Here is a 22,019-nt window from a genome sequence, read left to right on the forward strand (position 1 = left end):
ATGCGACTTGTTCATAATAAAAATATGTCTGCTAATTATATCGCTTCCCATTCGCGACGTTAAGTAGACACGGCGTAGCGATAGTGCCTCACCTGCTCGTTAGGACGCGGAGGTGCGCGTGCGCACGCACGTTCCAAATTTAAAATTTAAGGCATTTCGTCGCTATCTGTCATCGGGAGCGGTCGCGTAGAATGTATTGCTCCGAGAAATCGATTAAATCTCCCAGTGCGGTGGTCAATGCTATAAACTGACTCTTAATAGCTTCGATAACGACCGTATTACACTCTGGAAATATTCAGGTGAATGCGCATCCATTTATATAATATTAGTAATGTGTTGTCCAAACACGTTTTTCTATTCAAAATGTTAGTCAATAAATAATTTGTATTTATGACTGTTCGGATAAAAATTAGTATTTATCTGATATCGGTAATGCGTCGTTAATAAATGTCTCCTACCGGACAAACCACTATAATAAATATGATTGTTTTTTTTCTTTATATATCTTTCACATAATATGATTCTAAAATTGAAGATTATTTTTTGTACTCGTTAACGCGACTTTAAAGAGTTGCAGATTTTATTAAAGGATCTTCCACGAATTAAGCTAACCATTTGACAGGTTGTCAACCTTACGTGACAATGTTGTGGGCCTAGCACGAATGTTTGTCACAATCATTTGCGTATTTAGAACAGCAAAATTAGTATTAAAATTTGTGCAGCGCCTCTATCGGGCGTAAAGTACACCAAAAATCTCATACATAATTTTGAAATAATCGACGATGATGATACGAAACCGATTATCACAAATATTCGTGCTCGACCCACAGTTGTCGTTTGACTATATTCAGAGATGTTTGCCACACATTTAGTATTAGTTATCTTTAACTTGGGTCCTGGTATTTTAACGAATCTATTCCGAAAGGGAAATTTTGCTCTTGCTTAATGGCCATGATGAATAACACCACTGCGATTCATATACATAATATATTTATATGTATACAATTTTTAACATAATAACATACCTAATATTCTCAGACTTAGCTTGGTTATAGTCAGTGTCAGAACAAGTCCCAGCGGCCATGAGGCTCTCTAATGATCTGGTAGGGAGCGGGTTAGGGGCTTGTTGCGGCCGCGGCTTCAGGACAAAACATGCATACTCTGCTCTGTGCAAGTTTCATTTGTTAATTGAGTTCATAAGCCGTACAAAAATATCTAAAAACGTATCATGTTTAAAAAAAAAACAAATGCAAAAAGACGAGAAGAGAAAGTTTGCTTAAAAGGTATGTTTAATATTTAATCGCGATGTTTCCTAATTTCTAGGATTATCTTAATTTCATAACATGTTTTTGTAGTAAAAGAAGGTACAAGATCCCAAGTATCTTTAGGCATTTTCTTGGCGCAACTCATCAAAGTTGCAACGATCTCCCGTCCCGGTCCGAAATGAACGAAACAAAAACACCGTTCATACCAATTCATTAAAACTTTCACATTGATGACCTCTGAACTCCGAAGCCCTTACTATTTATTCCCGAGCGTAGTGAAAATTTCTCGCAACTGGCAACACTAACGGCGCGACAACGAGCCAAAGTTAGATTGCAAGACATAACGCGCCCCGCGTCCTCCGCACCTCAGAGAAGACGAGAGCTCCTCAACAGTTGCCAACATTCGCTATTACGTCATAATTTACAACTCGACTTTTGACTTTGAAGGCCTTTGGCGAGCGGGTAACTTAAAAACCTTACAATTAAACGGCTTCAATTTACTTAATTTGCACATTTTTGCATTTATATTTTTTATCTCTCATACTTTATTTTCATTGGAGTAAAAAGGTAATTGACAATATGAGTGTTCTGCATAAGAAGTAAGAATTGCTACAAGTTTCTTTATTTTTATTAAGTTCTATAACTATTTTAACTTAGATTGGTTTAGTTGAAATGTTTTTAGCTAGAGTAATATAAAGTACTTTATTACGTAAAGCTATATAAGTACAAACTAGACACAATATTTAAGCTTTTGGGATGCCTCCCTTCGAACAAAATGTGTGATAATCCTTCTTTTGTCTTTTGATGTAAAAAACTAAATATGTAGTTTAGTTATAATTTATCATACGCAAAAAAACAGTGACTTGCTAAGAGCCAGAATTAAAAAAACTAAAACGAAATAAAAAAAGTTTTTATTAGATTTTTTACCAATAATTTGTAATTCGATTATAAAGCTTGTATACTTTTATTGTATCTAAATAAGACAATAACAAGCTCGGAGACATGTTTTATTTACCCAATTGTCAGTTTTGTGACTACTAGCGCCATCTAGGAAGCTTTTTGTGCATTACATTTAGTTTCAAATTTTATTACTTAATAGTTCTGGAATATTTAATAAATGTTAAAGATAATTAATAAAGCGGGACACGACAATAAAACAATTTAATTCTTTAAAGTTGAAACAAATTTATTTAAATACAAAATTAGCAAAAGGCATATAGTTGATATAACGAGAAAACAAAAGCAAGTATCCAGAAACTAAAATAACTAAAATACGATACGTGAAGTACTATTTATTTTTTAAAAAATAACCCAAAGTAAAGTCGGTACCTGATCTTGAATGTACGATGCGACTCTGGTCATCTGCCTTTTTTATTTATCATGTTTAATTAAGCGAATCGTGGCTGGACGGCCATTGTCCGACTTACCTGACCGACGATTTAAATCTGCTCCCTGCGACCGGTTGCCGGCCACGGCCACGGCCTGTCAACCACCTTTTTATTCTTCAATAATTTATTTACTCTTCAGTATTCCACAAACACAGCCATCGGCCCACAATAACAAACTTTATGTTGCGTTCCCAACAACACTCCGGACGACTTCTCAAAAATGTTTAAAAACTATATCAGTTTTGTAATTCGCGGGATTTTTAAAATTTGAAATCATACTTTTTTTATTTATTTCTAGTACGTTACCTGTTCTGACATTCGCATATTCAGTTTTTGGTTTATTGTTCTCGTTGCGAATTTACTGACATTTCGCGTGTTTTAGACGCAGTTGCGTTTTCGCGCCACGCGTTTGCGACATGTGGCGCTTGGCGCGCGTCTGCTGTCATTGCGATCCGTCAACGGCGGCGGGGGCGGCGGGACACGGAGGGGGGCGGGGCGCGACTGACTCCATCGGCAAAGAGTCGCTCTCGCTCGCACGACAGCTGCAAACTGACTTGAGTCACAACAGTGCAACAACATTCCACGTTACTTTATTCATTACTTCATATTTTAAGGACAGGTCAGTACTATTTCCTTGAAATTTTTGCTTATGTATTGTGATTTGCTTATTGCCTTATTATTTTGCAACCTGATAACTAAATAATGTCAAATTCTAGCCTGTTTATCATTGTTTTTCATACGTCTGTACCAATCACGTGTTCTATCCGTTTTACAACATCAAATAAAGAAAAGAGATGTTAAATCGATTAAGAATAAATATTCGTCTTAGATAAGTGCAAAACAATTTTATCGGGTGATTGCAATAAAGAGTATAATTATTTTGATATTTTATAACCTAAAACATTTCTTGACATTTGAAGCAACGCAAATTAGTTAATAGATGGCGCTAGTTGTGGGGGCGGAGCTAGTTAAATCGGAAGTAAACTTGTGTTGTCTTCCTAATTAGACAGTTAACTTTGGTATTTTTTGACATGTTTATTTAATAATAATAGGTTTATTTTATTAATACTTTTATAATTATTATCAATGAGTTCTGCTTTTAAACTAGATAAAATTATAATCATTTTATGGATATTTGGGTTGTCTGTTTATATTGTAAATTTTTTTATTTATCTTTATAAAATTAAAATAAAGTACTGCAATTCAATTCGTATGAAGTAACAAAACTTTTATTTCTAGTTACATTATACTATCCGCGGCTGTAGCCATTAAGTTAAAATAATTGCCACATTTACCATTTCTATGTGGATATGTACATTATGTATTAAACTGAGATTGGATAGTGTACGTAACTTATTTAGATTGAGTTAAAAGTGTGAATATAATTAATATGCAAAAAAATCTCATTTCAATCTAATAAAATGTGTATTTAGCTATAAAATCAAAGTCAATAAATAACGTATAACATGGCAACACCTGCGTCACGACATCTCAATAAAATCGTGTATTAATTGCACGCATCGCGCACGTCATGCACATGGCAACAATATACGCAGCTTGTAAAACGCGGGAAAAAATACATTCCTAAAAAGAAACAATTTAATACAAAGAATACTAGAATGAAATTGCTTAATCAGATTGAATCAACAATGTTTTATTGATATTTGTAAACTTTGTGACTTTTGAGAAAAAAAAAACTCCTACAAATCGTTTTTCATCGAGTGCATAAAGTTTTACACTACTTTGATTACCAAAAAGAGTGACTGCCGCTGCCCACAGATTAGAAGTAAATTTATTATCTGTTAAAGCCTTAAGTTGGTTAAAAAGTTAATTAACATAATTCCACAACCGACAAAATGTGCAAAAAAGTCAACTAAAATCAAATTGTAAAAACAAGTGAGCAAAATCTCGTGTGTGGCTTATCGCCATTGTATAAGTTTTCATTCACAGAAATACCATAGCTGATTTATTGCGCCTGCGCTGCACGGCCGAGCTCCTTAGACAAGGGAATAAAATGCACAAAAAAAGCAAAATTTATGAGTAGTGCACAAAGCGCGTAATGCATCACTCGTCATAAAGGACAGATTACGTCTGTCTGTCTGTTGCGACAGATTTATGAGCGTTACATAATGCGTCTCGTTTGCGCAACGGGCACATTCACAACAAAAACTTTCACCGGTGATGCAGATCCCAGATAGTATAGCGATAGGAGACGAGACCCTTCAGTAAATATACTTGACTATGAATACTTTTGCGGTTATCCCTGTCAATTGTGTGGAGCTGTGCATATAAAGTTCACTATGAATTAAAATATATATTAATCTAAGAAAAGTTGTAATAAATCTTATAGTCTTAACAGTAAATAATTTCGATTAATTTAATAATCGAAAAAATAATTAAAAAATATGTTGCAAATCAATCCAACAAACATACCACAGTAACAGCAGTATGATGTAGGGACAGGCATAATGCAGGGTAATTAATATTAAATCCAGGCTGGGATTATCGGCGACGCGCGAGACAAATGTTTCTGGACGAGCATCCATTTTATTTACATTCATTATTTTTATTTAGAAAATAAAAATTTACGATCTCCGGGACCGCCTTCGGGGAGATTTAGCGCGCGTGTCATAGACCGGCCGGCAGGCGGCGCTGTACGCTCGCTCTGAATTATGAAATGCTCTAATGGACGCGGTTTGGGCACATAAAGCCCCTATTTGATGTATGTTTAAAAAATATTTAGGTATTTAAATATCAATTGATTTAACTAACAAGATTAGATATATAACTGTCAAAAGAAACGCATTTGTTTAATTAAAAACGCAAAAATTTGCTAAACAAGGCTTATCTTGACAAGGTGATAAAATTAAATATAGTCATTAAGATTTATAAAGCTTCTAAGTCATTTAAGTTCAGTTTGGTCTCGATTTCATCCTCCTTTGATAATTTAAAAATGATATTAACCGAACGAAAAACAAACAATTGTATAAAAGTCCTATAAAAATTTGATATAGAGAAGTGGAGTAAAGTTAAGATTCATTATGTAATGTGTAGTGTTAGCTGAGCGCGGGCAAGTACAATCAGCTTATTACATTGAGAAGAAACACTATCTGAGACAATTTATCGACTGCTAGTGAAGGACACACAGACACACGGACACGCGGGCACAGAGGCGCATCGACAATAACTTGTAGTACATGCTTGAGTACAAATTTAGTTCTCCACCCACTCGGCTGCGCTCGATTATATTTATTAAAAAAAAACCTTTTATACGTTTTGTTTCCGATTCAACATAAATAAGATATGTTATTTAAAGCCAATATATCACTTGACAGGTGGTAGGCAGGACCCTAAGCGTCTTTACGCTAATTACCGCCTTATAGCGTTGGCGGTAGTGACGCGATTCCAGTGGCAAGACTGACGGCGCGTCGGGTCGCGGGAGACGTTTCATAAGATTTATACATATATCAAAGTAAGGCTTTGTGTGAATGTAGTGAGAGATTTTAATCAAGGTCCGAGTGGTGCGGCGGCGGCGGTGAGAGCCCGGCTTCGAGTCCCGCCGGCGCAGGATGTTTGGCGCGCAATTAACTTTGAACGACTAATTAACTACATTTACATCTATTGGTGATTTGATACTTAGATTCATAAATGATAATACTTTTGCGTGTTGGTAGTTCGTTTTATCGAAAACATTTAATGTATCGAAAGTTGACACTTTACTCCGGGTTGAATTTTTGTAACAAAACGTAAGTTGTATTAATAAGGACCGCCTTGTTGAATTAGTAACGTCTTTGGCATTTCCGATGAGAAATTCTACAAAACAAGATATTTCTCGGAAGTCAAATGTTATACTTTTAAAATTTTATCTTTTGATTTATGGTAATCGTTTATAATATCTTATCATTACTTAAAGAAAGTAGTGAGGTAAGTTTGACAAGTAACAAGTTGAATCCATATAAGACAAAAATGAATCTCTCTGTAGGTATACAAGCTGTAGTTATTTTTGTAATAATAAATTGAGATATGGCTTTTAAAATCATTAGAAACGCTATAGTTAATGATATTTTAATTAACCGATGTTATTCATTGTGTTTGATCACACACACAAAGCTAGATTTCCTCTTGTCTGTTGAACATCGACTATAGACAATATTCCGGTGTATTCTTTACCCTGCAAGATTTACAAGGGGCGCTCACGCTCGCCGCGGCCGCTCGCCGCGTCTACATAACTTATGCTAAGCGGACGACATCGACGTTTATTATATTGACAGTTCATAATTGCACATTACCGCGCCACGCCGTCCATTTCAGCCTGGTAGTTTTTCACTATGGCATTGATTCCTATCTTAATAGTATGTCTTATGTCTTGAATTAAAAGAAATAATCTTTCGATCCAACCACACTAGAACATACAAGTAACGCCATCTAGTGACAGATCTTTGGAAAAGACTAATTAAAGAGTCAATAGAGACAGCTTGTGATTAGGAGTGAATTAAAAACTGTGAATATTTGTTGTCGATTTGAAAAGAGTTAGACGGGCGGGCTGATGGCCGGGCGCCGGGCGCCGGGTGTCGGGCGTCGGGACGCGTTGCGTCGGCGGCGGGCGCGGCGGGCGCTAATCGATGCGCGGTACTGCGCTGTCTTGCGACGGCGGCCATTACGCACCTTTATGACCGCGCGCCCGTCGCCCGCGCCCCGCGCTCTCCCCGCACTCGCCGTGCCGCGCCCGGCGCCCTCCAAGGCGGCACATGACGAATCAATATGCCGCCGACCGACTCAACACTTATTTATTTGACGCGATTTATTAGCCGAATGCCTGTAAACTTTTATGCATCCCCAAGACGGAGGGCGCACGTGATGGACAACGCCGCCGCCACTGCCGAACTCTATGCCATCGCCGATTCTATGTTTATTGCGAACATGAACAGATGTCGTTAGTGTAGGCGAGGGTGTTAGAAATCTCTTTGAAATGTTCGATCTTCTTACGGGAGCCGTTAAAATTGACTGTATCCCCTTTGTAAAATTATAAGGTCTACTCTATAAGGCTCGATCAGCGCTAGAAGAATAGCATTTCACTACGTATACCAACATACATTTTAATGATACGAAGTTATCTATACTCGTAGTAATAACTTTAACATTGGCAGATGTTTGGTCCATGTGGACTTTTATGTCATATTACGATGTTATTTCCTTGGATTCAGATTCAAACATAATGCAAAGCAATAAACGTAAGTTTATTCAACCAAATGCAACTTTGTGCTCAACTTGTAAAAGTCGAAGGAAGCCGCCGCGGAGACAATTACCTTTCATTGCCTTCATTAATTACGACAGTTTTATTTGGTGCAATTAAATTTCGTTGTCTTTTTGCGTCGGCGATGGCGGGCGCGGTGGAGACAAAATGCCGGAAGCGCGGAATTTTTTCACAAATATAGCGGAAGGAAAGCATCGCCGCGAGCTCGACGCTGTTTAGAAGTTTTTTATGCTAATCGCGGAGATTTTCTTTTAGCTAGATAATTATTTAGGGAGCTCGTGTCCTTGCCGAGTAGCAGAGTCACATTAATATATACAAAAGTACCTTTTTAAATACATGAATTTTATTATAATAAACCTGGTTATTGAGAAGTAAAGTGATGTTTTTTAGTCTATTTAATTCAAATTTAAACGATCGTAACAATATGTACAGCAGACTACGTCTGACAGCTTCGATGTAAAACTAAAGTAGGCACTACGAAATATTTTTGATAGAAAGGTGTATACAGATTCTGTCTTCGCCAGCGGCGGTGGCCCAGGAGGGCGCGCGGCCACGCTTTAATGCGAAACTATTTCGCTTGCCGTTTGTATCGACGGCTGCGATACGTTTCGTTTCGCGTTGACGTGGTAAAGGCGAGTTCACACTTACGATCCTTGTCTCTTACTTTGTTTAGCACAAAAGCTAGCTATGGATATAGTCTGCATCTTTATATTGTTAAGTAAGTTAGATTGGAATCAAAACTTAACTGCTATTTATCAAAAAAAGTAACTTAGCTTCAGTGCTTTTTATTAGAGTGATCTATGTATTTAAAAAAGTGATGTGTATTTGATTAAATTTAATATAATAAGTGGCGTGCGTTGTGCGCCAGTGTGTTCGCGGCCGCACCTCACACTCGGATGCATAACAGACAAACAGGCTAATCCCGGCGTTATCGTAAATTGTCAGTTTATGACGTGCTGAATGGCCGCGGGGGGCGCTGGGGGCGCGCGGGCGAGCGGGAGAGTTTTCTAATTTCGCCCCCTGCGCCCGTTTTGATGCGCTAATTCGTGTAAGCAGTTTCTGAACGTGCCTGTTCCGAGTTCACTTCATTGCGCCCACGATAATCTTGCAATCGCATAGTCTTTATTCCCTGCGCTCAAGGTCGCTAATCCTATGTCTGCACGATACGTGCAATCGAGCAAGTTTATTGTCGGCTTTTCCATAAACTTGTCCAATTTACATACATTTGTTTATTCGGTTTTTAAATTAGGAATTAGCAGTGTTAACCGCCGGGCGTTATTAAGTAAATATAAAGCGTTAATGAGTGCGGCCATGTTGCTCTCCGTCGCAGATCAACAACAACATTCCTTATCGTAATTCATATTCATAGCGACGAATATCCATACATCTAACATGATGTTCTCAATACTATGATATTCACAACACTCGTCTGTCACGGCATGGGTCACGGGCGGGCGGTAGTAAGCTCGTGTGGGGCGGCTCGGTCCCGCCGCCGCCGCGCGCACCGGACGCGATGCGATCTCGCGCGGCTCGGCGCGAGCGCATCAACAATTAATACTCCTCACATAATCGATTCCTTCAATTATTCCACGCTGATATATGTTAATCCCGCGGCCTGCCTCCCCGGGATATTGTTGCCTATAATTACATGGGAGGTGACCTCCATTGACAAGTATTGATGTTTTTAATCTGATGTTAGGATGCGGCATTAGCATGCGCGTCCGTCCGCCCGTTGATTTGTGGCCACCGGCTCATTGCCTTCGTAATTATTGGATTTGGGCGCGATATTTATTGGCATTTCTTGTCGGTTTCTCGCTCGTCTTGATTTATCATTCGCCCGTCACCCTCGAGACTTATCGCCCAAACATTTTTTGTCTGTCCTTTAATACGGAATCCTCTGGCGGCGGTAATACGTCATATTGGAATAGGTTGCGCGGTAGGACACATGATCACCGCCATTAGCGCCGCGTCTCCCGACGGATTAGCGCAGTCGACGTGAAGTAATGAGATGGCGCGAAATATTGGGAATAACGCGCGAAAATAATAAACGTGTAATGGCGAGCGCGAGCAGGTGCTGTTTGCCGCCGCTAGGGGCGCTGCTGTCACTCTTAGTCGCAAGACGAATTTGATCGATCAATTCTTTTGATTTCGTTTTCTTATTACAATCATTATAAGATTATAATATTTAGTATAAAATACTTTTAAATTTTTAAACTTGAATTAAGATGTGATGAGTCGACTTTATGTGAACCACATAGACGGGTAGATCCCTGCTTCACATACATTACTATCTATTAGTCCAATGTTATAATTATTTTTATCTGTTTCATGTACCATTTACCACGAAGATTTGGAAAAAATATTAAAAAAAAACGGTTTTCTTAATTGAGTATGTGGATAAATTCTATTTTGACTAAAATAATGATATTAAATTACGTAAAAATTATAGGTACCAACTTTAAAAATATGTAAATAAATGTATGCAATGTTGTTTTTTTTTAACTTATTAAAAGGCCTTTGTCGCAATGCAACATAAGTCTCTTAATTGATAATGCATCTAATCAACGTAATTACTTCTTAAACAAACTTAAACACCATCTTGATCTCAAACATAGACCGATAAACCAGGACAGTGTTCATCCGAACGACATTACATTTCTGTGTAGTTAGATTTCAAGAGGTTGAGTATACTGCCTACAGCGCCATCTATGTTTAACTTTACAAAATGATATCACTTGGCATTTTAATCTTTCATATTAACACAAAACTCACGCCTGTTACCCAGAGGGGTAGGCAGAGATCACGGACCTCCATTTGGTGTGGCCAAATGAACCTCCGCAATCCACTTTTCGCCATTTCGGGAGACGGAACGTGACGGGTGGAGAGCCGCGTCGCCGTCTATTTCATAAATTTTTATTTAAAATAAAGTAAACCAATTACTTATAGATTATATTTCATACTCGGTTATTAATATTTAATATTAAAAAACAAAGGAAAATACTATCATAAGCTTCATGCGATAAAATGATGGATTAATGTCACGTAAGAATTTTCTTTAAAAAAGCAAACAGAGGCGGCAAAATTGCATCCAGCTAATATTCCCTTGCCAATCATCTTACTGAGTCAATTTTCAATTTTCCCGGTTAATAAGCACGTCAGCGGCCGCCGCCCGCCTCGCTACAATATCGCCCGCCTTTTTATTTTATTGCTCGGCGAAACAAAATGCGCTCCGTACATACACATATTGTACTCTCTACTATACGTACATACCTCTATACAAACGTGTTTTATACTTTTTTTTATTAAAAATCAATGTTTATTTTCATATTTCAACTGTCATTTGTTTGACAAAATTACATTTATAATTATGCAATAGCAATAAAATTTTAATAGAAATGAAAATGTCATTCATAAATTGTTTGTAAATATAAATATATATAAATTTAAAGAAAATTCAATTAAACCTGTAAATTTCAACTGAGAGGCTTCAAATAGATTTGTTATTTTCGTCATTCTGTACAAGAGCAGAGTGGCGCAGTGGAAGCGTGCTGGGCCCATAACCCAGAGGTCCGTGGATCGAAACCACGCTCTGCTAGAAACACTTTTTGTTTGTTTTTTTCTAATTTTTCAATACACATCATTTAAAGAAAATAACTATAAAGCGATTATTATTTATTGGATTCAGGCTAACACAAAAATTTGGGGTCAAAAAAAATTATCTCCTTAACCCACACAACAAGCTATGTAGCTTTTGCGGTTTTTTTTAAGTTATGACTAACGACATCTGTTGGATGTTTTAAAAAGTAAAACATTGTTTTTGACAGAAAAGCCGACAATAAAGCACCAAAAGCGACTTCATTACAATTAATTAATAAAGTTTGTTGTTTTACGTCTCGGCTCTCGTTGCTTACAGTCGTAGCCCCGGCTCCGGCGCGCGGTAATTAGAGGCACGCCTTTTTATCCTTGTAATAAGCAAATGATCGGAACAATCGTAATCGTCAATAGGTAATTGCAGAGTCGGGGCAGAACTCTCCCGACTCCATTAAGCGTACGTCATTCGAGATTTATGTATAATTGAAATCCGGACTTTATTGTGCCACCGTGTTGATTTATGCGCGCCCGCGACGGACCCCGCGTCCCGCACCCCGCACCCCGCGACTCTACGCTACGGGCTGTTTGATCCCAGCATTTCAAACTACTTCTTTAATTAGCTCGCTGAAATAATCATATTAATAGTAACATTTAACTTTGATTACTGAAGTAGATAGACGAAGTCTATTCGCTTTTCATCAAGTTATCATTGGAGATATTTCACAGCGGAGAAGCCTGCAACATTAACATAGAGGCCGCAATAAGAGCATCAAATGAAACGTTATTAAAGGTATAGCTGTAAAACACGATTAACGAAATTGTACCCGATGTCGTTGCTTTTGTTGATGATTCCTTATTAGTGAACCGCAGTCGTGCAGTCGCAGTAAATCGCAGGCCAATGTTTATGGCGTGCGAACACGAGACGACTCACTCCGCCCGACAACTTTAAATAACTGGATAACAGATCGATTATACCTACATAAGCTTTATTTATTCATTCTTGTTAACATTATAAATGAAACTCTTATATGAATGCCAAAAATATCCGATAAAGAGGATAAATTCAATGTCTCCGAAGACTTTAAAGTGTGCAATAAGTCGTCGAGAGACGAATAATTCCTTCGATTCCTCCAAATTAATGTTCTTCACCAGTTGTCCTCGCCTCGCCTCGCCTCGCCAGGTACCTACCTACACACAGCACGCAGCTCGTGTTGTTAAGTATCACCATGAATAATATTAACCTCGAACGATTCCATCTCATTCCAGCCGTCGAATAAACACTAATAAATCGACATCCGTGCCCGCGGCGGAATACGACGTCTAACTGACAAGACACAAGGACTAGAATTGCATCGCCGTCTTCTCCCGCGTGTAGGTCAGTGTAAGAATAAACGGACGCATCAATTTCCACAAATCCGTGTCAAGAGTCGAACGCGATTTAAAAAAAAGAAGCAGAGTGACAGCGGCCACAATGAATAACTCTTTCTCGTGTTATTATTTACCGTCGGGTGCGAGGCCGCCTCCGACGCCGACGGACCTAACGATGACGAATACGAGGTGTACTCGTAAAAAGGCCTTTTGAGGTCTGACGTGTGATATATCGAAGCGTGCGCGCGTTATAAAGCACGCGGCGGGGCGCTCGCGCGCGGCCGCCGATTGGCCGGTATAATGAGTGCGCGCGCAGCGCTCCGACGTAGAGTAATCGCCGCTGTTTGTACGCCAATGACGGATAGGCGCCTCGCGGCCCATTGTGCCCTGACCGGCCCCGCACCGGCCCTGCAACGTGGCCCATAGTGGTGGACCTCTCGTGAGAGACCAACCGCGCAGCAATAGACAGCGATGTGAACAAAGATGGATGGTATTTTTATCCTAGAAAGTGACAAACGAAGGTTGCAAATGCGTTGCCTACCTTTAATCGCTAGAAGAGAGGATGTACATACAGAAATATTTAGCTATATGTATATTATATTTTCCAAGTTATGCAGGTATAACGATACAGGTCGCGTGACGTCAGCGCGTCCTCTAATGAATCTATCAACCCCGCGGGGCCCATCGCTCGCGTCGGACGCTTGACCAGGCTCTCAAGTCGAATAGTTTCAGACAGATTACAAGTAAAATTGATTACCTAACTGTATCCCCGCGTTATAATCTATTCCAATTAGAGATAGAAGACCTCGACAAGAATTAACTTCATTAAACAAACTAAACAGGTTTTAACAAGATAAACCTAGGACCTATAAACAAAAAAAATGGAGATTTCTTTGACCTTTCTTTAAATTGTCTGTGTAGTTTTTTAATCTATTCATACAAATTGAATGTGAATTAGTGATCTAGTGCTAATTAGTTGGTTAAATATCGTTAGATTTATGTACTTTATCTATTGGAATTGGTCATCACCTCGCAACATATTATTATGCTATTGAAAAGCATATCGTAATCAAAAGACATATGATAAGACATACGAGGCAGGCCGCGCGGCATAACTAGCTCAAAAATCAATTAAAATTTCCATTAGATTAGGGCGGACTCGGCCGATTTATGGACACGGACAGAAAACTCTTGCCCGTACACCTTGCATTCCAAAGCTATGCACACACTAGAACAATGAAAGACACAGCGTATACTTTGATAAGAGTTATTTCTTTTTTTAATTGAATCAGTCAGAGTTGAAAGATCGATAAACAGTTTTCAAGCTCTTTGTTATACGATATTTTTTATGTACGTAAGATATATTATACGAGATCATCCCATCTCTAGATCTACCGTAGAATTGTCGTACAAAAACCAATTAAGAACATTCTTGAGCGGATGAAAATTAAATTATGAGTAAATAATGGAGCACTTAGTAAAGTGTAGAGAGTAGAGGTAGAATGCAGAAGCAGTGAACCAGTGACCGCGGCTGAGAATGTCGCGCGAGAAGCGTTGCTGTCGTGCCGTGTCGGCGCCGATCGATGTCCGCCTCGTTATTCGGACGACAGCCTTTCACGACGTCGCGGCACACTCTCGAAACGACACATTTCATTTGGAACATTTTGTTAAGATTATGAAAAATTAAGAAATTTTAACAATTCCACCGACAGATAAGGAAATAGACGACTATTTCATTGAGCTTCTAGATAGATTTCTTAATTTGTAGGCTAAGCGAAAAAAAGTAAAATGAATTGTATTAGTTATTAAAGGAGCTAAAACAGAATCGCATTTAACCTAACATATACCACGAGACATTACCCTATCAAAATCGGCGCACGGGAAACTATCGCCTGGAGGTACCTCGGCGGGCGTCTCCGCGGATGATTGACTGACGGACGTCCACACACGCACACATACTCATCACATACAGCACACTTGCGCAACCCCTGTACACATGGATACATTGAACTAACACCAGCACATAGTTGCGGTGTATAGACACAACACACAAACACAGGTAAACACAGACAAAGGTAAAATATTCTAGGACACTAATACAAGACATCGCATGTGCAACTCGACTCATAAAAGATGGATAATGATTGATCTCCGACATGTGAGAATGATACGAGGATATTAATGCTTTGTTTTTGTCTTTACGACGCTTCTAAACTTATTATTTATTAAAGTTTAATACATTATAAATAGGATAATCAATAGTTTTTTACGCCATTGCTTGAATTTTATCACACTGAGTGACGGTACGCTGGAAAATTTTATAAAAATTTCATTAAGTAACGCTATCGAGTCGGTTCATGAAGACTCGCACTTTATTCCTCTGTACCATGACTGTCATTGCTTCTATTCCCGAACTAGACTATACTCGTATAAACCAGAGTCAATAACTTATACAATTATCAGGTTATAATAATGTGTGATTTGGCACTGCGACAAACGGACAAGAATAACGAATAATTAAAAAGTTTCATGAGGTTTCCATGGTGCCTACCCCCCCCCCCCCCACGCCGCCTCGTTTGCCCGCAGTATTAATGACAACTATGACGTTGGCGTCGCGCCGTCGAGCCATTTGTCAACTGTTTGACAGAAGAAAGCGATTGACCTGCGATATGTATTGCTGCTTAAAGCAAACTTATGATGACTATATGCAATAAAAAAAATACTGCAAAATTTTCATGCGTCCCTGATTTTTCCCCCTGACTAGTTCCACAATGCTAGAGCAAACACGAACAATCATCATAATTTATTATCCAAAACTTGTATCATATTGCGGTACTACCTACATTATTTTCAACCTAGATTTCAACGCAGACAAAACAATCACATTCTTCCGCAAGTTGCATTGAATTAATGCTAATAGGGTGATAGATCGGAGCATGCAAACGTCTACCGAGCCGGAGCGTTGCCGCAGCGTTGTCGTATCGTTGCCGCGGCGGCGAGAGCTCACAGCATCGATCATCACGTCATTGCAACGGTTAAATAATTAGTTGTTGTCGATATACACTTTTTGTGATGCCGAGACATCTATGCTTACGTATACTACGCGATTACTAAGTTATTCCCACTCTGAAATTTTTACCTAATTTTTATTTGAAAGAATTCTAACATTAAGCTTATTAAAATTCCAGATGTTGTCACCTCGGGACGACGACGATGACGACAACCATCTCTGCATCAAATGCAACGCCACTATCGTCGGTCTCGACAACTATGTCGAACATCGCAAGCAGCGATGCGGCAAAAACAAATCGGAAACAAAACCCATTTTGCCTATCAACCCCTTGGAACCCACATACAGTCTTGGCGCCGACGTCTTTTTCCAATCCTTAGAACTTCAGAGCAGTGTTAAAAAGACAACGCTGTCTCGACTCACGCCACCTACTCCCATTTCTAAGGCGAGTATAGACGTAAAGACAACTTTAACCGTGGCATCGACCTCTAGAGATTTGCCGCGAATCAGTCCCGTCGAATCAAACCTCCGAGGAGTTGACTGGATCGGTGGACATAGTTTACGAATAGGAAGTAACGAAGACAATCAAACGAAACTTATAAACGCCGTAGCCAGCATCAGTGGTAATGTCAAGAAGGACTTGCCGTCCACTTCATATAGCTTGGGAGCTTTCAATGACTTTAAAGGAGATGACGAATCTGATGATTGTGACGAATCCGAGGACGACGAGGAGGAGGAGAGCACTCACGGGGTCAAATGGAAGCCGCCACCACACTACACCGGCGGCAAGTGGCGCCCGGCATCGCCCGACAACGAGGACTGGGACCTCAGAGAGGAGCATTCCGGAGGCAAATGGAAGCCTTTGACTGTCGCAGAGAGCAACGAGCGCGATGACGACTTCGACGCGCCACCACCCGGGTATACCAAGGGCAAGTGGGTACCCGGGGCACCGGAGAAGATGCAGATCATGCAAACGACGATACAGAACAAGGGATCCGTTCAGTACTGGTGCGGCCCTTGCAATAGGCGCCTCGGGTCCAGAACTATATACGAGAAACATCTAATGTCCAACTTGCACATAAGAAAGGTGCTACCGGAACACGAATTAGAATTTTCCGGTCACATAGAACCCATTAAAAACGTTGCCGAAAAACGCGCCACTCGGCCATCGCGGTTCGTAAACGATAGCATCTACCTACAGCCGCAACGTTCTCAAAGAAAGAAGCAAAAGTTAATATTGAGCCCGAAAACAGGGAGAGTGAAAAGAAAGCGGAAGCCTTACTTTGTGCAATGCTCAGTGTGCAAGTCTAGAGTCAGATACCAATTAATGGGAAAGCATTTGATATCTCATTACCACTTCAGGAAAGCGACTGATACCAAGAGTCCCACTTATCAACAGCTCATTCTCGACAACATAGACGTTATAGTGCACCAATCTCCATTTCAGTGCAGCCCGTGCAAATTTTACACCAACTGGCTGTCAAATTTTATGCAACACTGGTTTTCAGAGGAACACAAGTCGAACAGCGAGCCGATGGAAGGGCGATACTGGTGTTCCTTTTGCAAGTTCGAATGCGACACTTCTAACACGATGGCTAGCCACATATCCGGACCGGAGCATAGCGAGGTGGTGGCAGTCGTCAACAGGTCGATGCCTATAATACTGCGCAAGAAGACGATCTTTACCTGCCCCACGTGTTCAAAGGAGTTTAGGTATAACGTAGAAATGAGGCAGCACAGCCGGACGACCGGGCACGAGCTATCATACGCGGCCACCGACACCTACCAGGAGCTGCACAAGTGCGACCTCTGTAAGGACAAGTTTAAATCATCTCTCACTCTGGCGGCTCATTTGAAATCGAAGCACAAGCAGAGAGCGTACTTTTGTCTCGTGTGCTCCGTAACATTCAAGTCTTCGACTGAAGCCAAACAACATCGACAAACTTCCGAGCACAGAGTCCGGAGGAAGGAGATTCAGAAAGAGAAGGGATTGCCAGTCAAGGACTTAAGCAAGAAGTGCCCTTACTGTGCGGATGATGTGCGCCTCAGGAACGTTATCGAGCTGAAGCAGCACATAAGAAACATCCATCCGGACAAGAAGAAAAAGTAAGTGTCTGTGTTTTTAAGACATTTAAAAAAGTATTTATGCAATCATATCATTCAACCTTTGCAGGTGTTCGAGATGTGGGATGTCGTTCACCTTGTTCCAAGAAGTGACTCGGCACATCAGATCTAAAGCCTGTGTGTACCAGACTGGCGGCCACTCGACCGCTTCCGTAGTGTGGAACTGCAGCCAGTGCGCATTCACCACCGACTCTCAGGCCGAGTGCTTCTTCCATGAGGTCTTACACTCGCCTTCTATAACGAAGGTCGTTAAAGGAGACGGAGAGAAAATTGTAGACAAATACGATTGCCCGCTTTGCCCCAAAACATTCAGCAAGTCATCTCTTCGCGATCATTTGAAGCGGCATACTTTTGAGAGACCATTCGCTTGCGACGTGTGCGGGGCCAACTTCACGCGGCAGAGCAGTCTCACCAACCACTGGAAACACGAGCACGGCAGTAAGACCACCTCGAAGGTGCCAGAGATTGTTGACAATGCAAGCCCCACAGTAAAAATCAATCAGTCTAAGAAGATAATTACAGATAAGTAGGTTTTTCTGTTTGTTTTTTTTTTGTACTTTGGAAAATCATTTTACTCGTGAGGAAGAAATTCGCTCGCATTAAGCAATCAATCAAAGTTCTAACAATAATAAATTACTATCGGACAAATATCGATCGAGTTCATCGTCCAGGTTGTAGCTACTTTAAAAGTAAATAATGAAATAGCTGATAGTTTGCGTCACAAGACAATTTATCGGCCGCATTCAATCCAATAAAGTTTTACACACGCGACCGAATAATTAATGCAGTGCGCTGACGGAAAAATGAACTATTGTTTGTACACGGAATATACTTTGCAGTTGTAATAATGGTATAAAATATTTTCAAACTATATTTTTGACTCGTCTAATATTAGCTAATATGGATTATGAATGTAATAGTAAGGGATTAGAAGCACATACTACTAAATAGCAGAAGATGCATCTCAACTCAAGTATGACAAACTTGTAGTGAGTTATTAAAGTTTTCACACTGCGGCCATCATTCCATCAATTATCTCCCAAATTAAAGTTGAATCAGTGCATCGCGGCGCTCACCTCCACGAAAATAACCATCTGTATGTTGTCGCAAAGAGGCAAGCGACAAGTGCGGCGGATGCTTGCTTGTCTGCTGTCACACAACTCCTCACAAACATCGGGAAACATTCATAATTTGACGCGGGCTTTGATAGTGCACCGGCGCGACATTTCCCCGTCGCCTCAGTGTTGCCAGCGCTGATGTTTTTACACCGAACAGTAATAAATTCTCTGCCGGATGCCTCGTATTTCGAGCGACGGATCAAAATATTAGTGCGTCCGAAAGAGATGGCGACATTTAAATTTTATTGTACGCACGTGTTGGACGTACCGTGCAGCTTACAGGTTGATGTGATTTGACGTTGCCAAATTGGTGGTTGTTTATTGTCCGCGAGCCGTGAGCCGAGAGTTGTAAGTCCCGAGTAATTGAGGCACATATTTATTTATTGGACACTGCAGCGAAATATTTGTATGCAGGATTATTGCAGTAAAATATGCATTTATCTCGTGACATTCTCTCTATTCAAATTATCTCAAACCGTCGCCATACTTTGCACATAATAAGAGAAGATCAAAGGTATGTGGGGCTATGGAGAGGACTTTAAATTAGTTAACTCTCATGGCTCGTTCCTTTTTTATTTTCTCGTATTATGGAAACATATTTGTCATAGTATAATGACATTTTGTAATGAATTAGAAACTTTTGACAAAAAATTTAACAACATTATCAAAGATTTCTTAAATTACTTTCCAATGAAAGTACGTACTACTTGTCTTATAATTAAACAGTTAGATAGAAGAGAACTCGTTAACGAGACGATTAAAATAGACAATCAAAATGATAACCGGCGCGCGGGATCTAATTCGAGCCACAAACCGCATGAATCAAGTGGTGGCGGCCATTACCCGAACTTTCATCGTATCCAGAACATTGTAAAGCCATTGAGGGCGTCTAATGCCGCTGATGATCCAACTTGTGCAATATCTTATGCATTATTGCGACGCCGACTTGCATTAATGCAGTTGAAACTCTAACGCGCTCCGTACCGTTGTCATTTTCGCCGACGAGCGGATGCTCCAAGTGTCACTAGCTGCTAGCTTACCGGTGTCGCCAGTTAAATATTTTAATTTCCCAATTGACAGATGAATTCCTTTGTTCCTTACCTTTGGTAAATTATTTCGTATTTAAATTAAATGAAAATATAAATACACATATGATATTTAACATGAATTTTGCTTGACATAACTTATAGATTCCAACAATTTTTTTTCTTCAGAATGGAGAATGCCAGCGCCGCGGCCACGACCGCGTGTGAGAGGCGCTGCCCGCACGAGCAGTGCGGCTACGTGGCCACCACAACATCACAGCTTATACGGTATATTGTTTTTTATGACACCTATTTAGCTCTGAAAACTGGTGAAGAATCTCTGGGAAATATCATAATGGAAAATCAATGTGACCTTATGTTTGAAATGCTTCACAGAAAACTTTTTCTTTGAAGTTTTACCACCTGAGCCGAATGGAATAGCCAAAAGCCGTAGCATTTATGTAAGGATTCATGGTACGATTTTCAGTCATCGTCGATCCCATGGCGAGATCATCAAGACGCACTCGTGCGCGCTGTGCCCCTTCAGCAGCGACCAGGCCAGCCACATGCGGCGCCACGCGCGCTGCCACGCCGGCCACAAGCCCTACGCCTGCCCACACTGCGACTTCCTCTGCGCCAGCCTGGTTAGTGTTGCCACTGCTGTTCCTGTATGCGGTTTTCCGAAACATGTTTTTTTTTAAGATTAATGTTTGCGGCATCCCAGAGAGCGGTGCGCCTATCTTTGCATTTTATATCATAAGGTGGCAAACGAACAAGCGGTCATCTGAGTCCGTCTAAACAGCGCAGCGACCGCTGCCCATAACCCTTTACCCTTTTTTACCTTTAATCGACAGATGAGGGGACGCACAGAAAGAGGATATATCCTCTTCCCATGCGTTCCCGTCCCCTCCTCCGCCAAATCCACTTCCCCTTCGCATCCTTTCCTTATAAGAAAAGGGTGGGAAGGGAACGTGAAATAAAATTAGGCCTCCGGCACGCACACTCCTCAGACGAAACGCGGAATTGTTTCCACTTAACGCATGTCTTCTGTGTGTTCTTGGTATTGCACCGGTCGACCCGGCCAATTCGTGCACCCAACAAATATTGTTATTGCGGGATCTTACCACTGTAAAATGCATGGTTCATGGTTCTAATGCTACTAATTTTTGATAACAAAGTTTGAGTGTCCCTAATTCTTAATACTTCCAGGAAAACCTTCGCAAGCACGTCCTCCGCAGCGGCCGCCACAAGGGACTGTATCTGTATGAATGTCCTCATTGCAAATATCAAACGAATATGGCGGCGGAGCTCCGAACGCATTACGTGTCCACACATTCACAGAAGTATGATATGAAAACTGCACTCGAAGCTGTCAAGAAACATTTGATGAAAACAACTTCGGGACACAAGGATAGCGAAAAATAATTTGACACATTTCATTTTGTAATTCAATTGAAATTCAATCAACAATAATGAACGTAAATATCAAATAAATTTGCCATTTTTTACCATTAGCTCTTTTTTTCATCAACGTTCCAAAAACTTTTTAACATGATTTACCCAAGTCTAAAATACTATTTATTTGAATTTCTATCAAGGAACTAATTGTTTTATAAACCTGCCATCTATACTTGAGATTTAAAAACAACAGGTCTGTTTTGTGGATGTCAGATGATGGTCTGTTAATTAATACAACATACGCTAGATGGCATTTTCAATAACTGACCTACCTTTCAAATTTTGATATTTAAATCCAATACATTTTATATATACGGTATTAAAAGGTATGGATTATTTTATTAAAAATATAAATAAAGGTGGGAAAGAAAACAATGAAAATAATTCGAGAATATTTTTAATTAAACGTTCGTTCAAA

At 40.0% G+C, this 22,019-nt stretch overlaps 2 protein-coding genes and 1 non-coding gene across 4 annotated transcripts in view; 2 read left to right on the forward strand and 1 right to left on the reverse strand.

Moving 5' to 3' along the window:
* Nucleotides 1-3,080, reverse strand: part of LOC106716297 (protein tiptop) — a 219,135-nt gene extending 216,055 nt beyond the window's left edge. The window contains exon 1 of the mRNA XM_014509793.2: nucleotides 2,693-3,080. The gene's annotated coding sequence lies outside the window, so the exon portion shown is untranslated. The remainder of the gene's footprint in view (nucleotides 1-2,692) is intronic.
* A 112-nt stretch (nucleotides 3,081-3,192) lies between these two features.
* Nucleotides 3,193-21,606, forward strand: LOC106716286 (zinc finger protein 184). Of its 2 annotated transcripts, none has more exons than XM_014509775.2 (6): nucleotides 3,193-3,272; nucleotides 16,055-17,982; nucleotides 18,050-18,526; nucleotides 20,333-20,431; nucleotides 20,631-20,787; nucleotides 21,353-21,606. In XM_014509775.2, exons 2-6 carry the CDS (start codon nucleotides 16,055-16,057, stop codon nucleotides 21,566-21,568), a joined length of 2,877 nt encoding a protein of 958 aa, XP_014365261.2. In that variant the 5' UTR covers nucleotides 3,193-3,272; the 3' UTR covers nucleotides 21,569-21,606. The 2 variants fall into 2 exon arrangements, with proteins under 2 accessions (XP_014365261.2, XP_014365260.2); XM_014509774.2 differs by lacking the exon at nucleotides 3,193-3,272 and adding an exon at nucleotides 12,551-12,678.
* Nucleotides 11,431-11,502, forward strand: Trnam-cau. The gene has a single exon. It is a non-coding gene; the product is annotated as a tRNA-Met (tRNA).
* Nucleotides 21,607-22,019: the final 413 nt, after the last annotated feature.

The sequence above is a fragment of the Papilio machaon genome, chromosome 4 (genome assembly GCF_912999745.1).
Source record: "Papilio machaon chromosome 4, ilPapMach1.1, whole genome shotgun sequence".
In the NCBI taxonomy this organism is placed as follows: Eukaryota; Metazoa; Arthropoda; class Insecta; order Lepidoptera; family Papilionidae; genus Papilio; species Papilio machaon.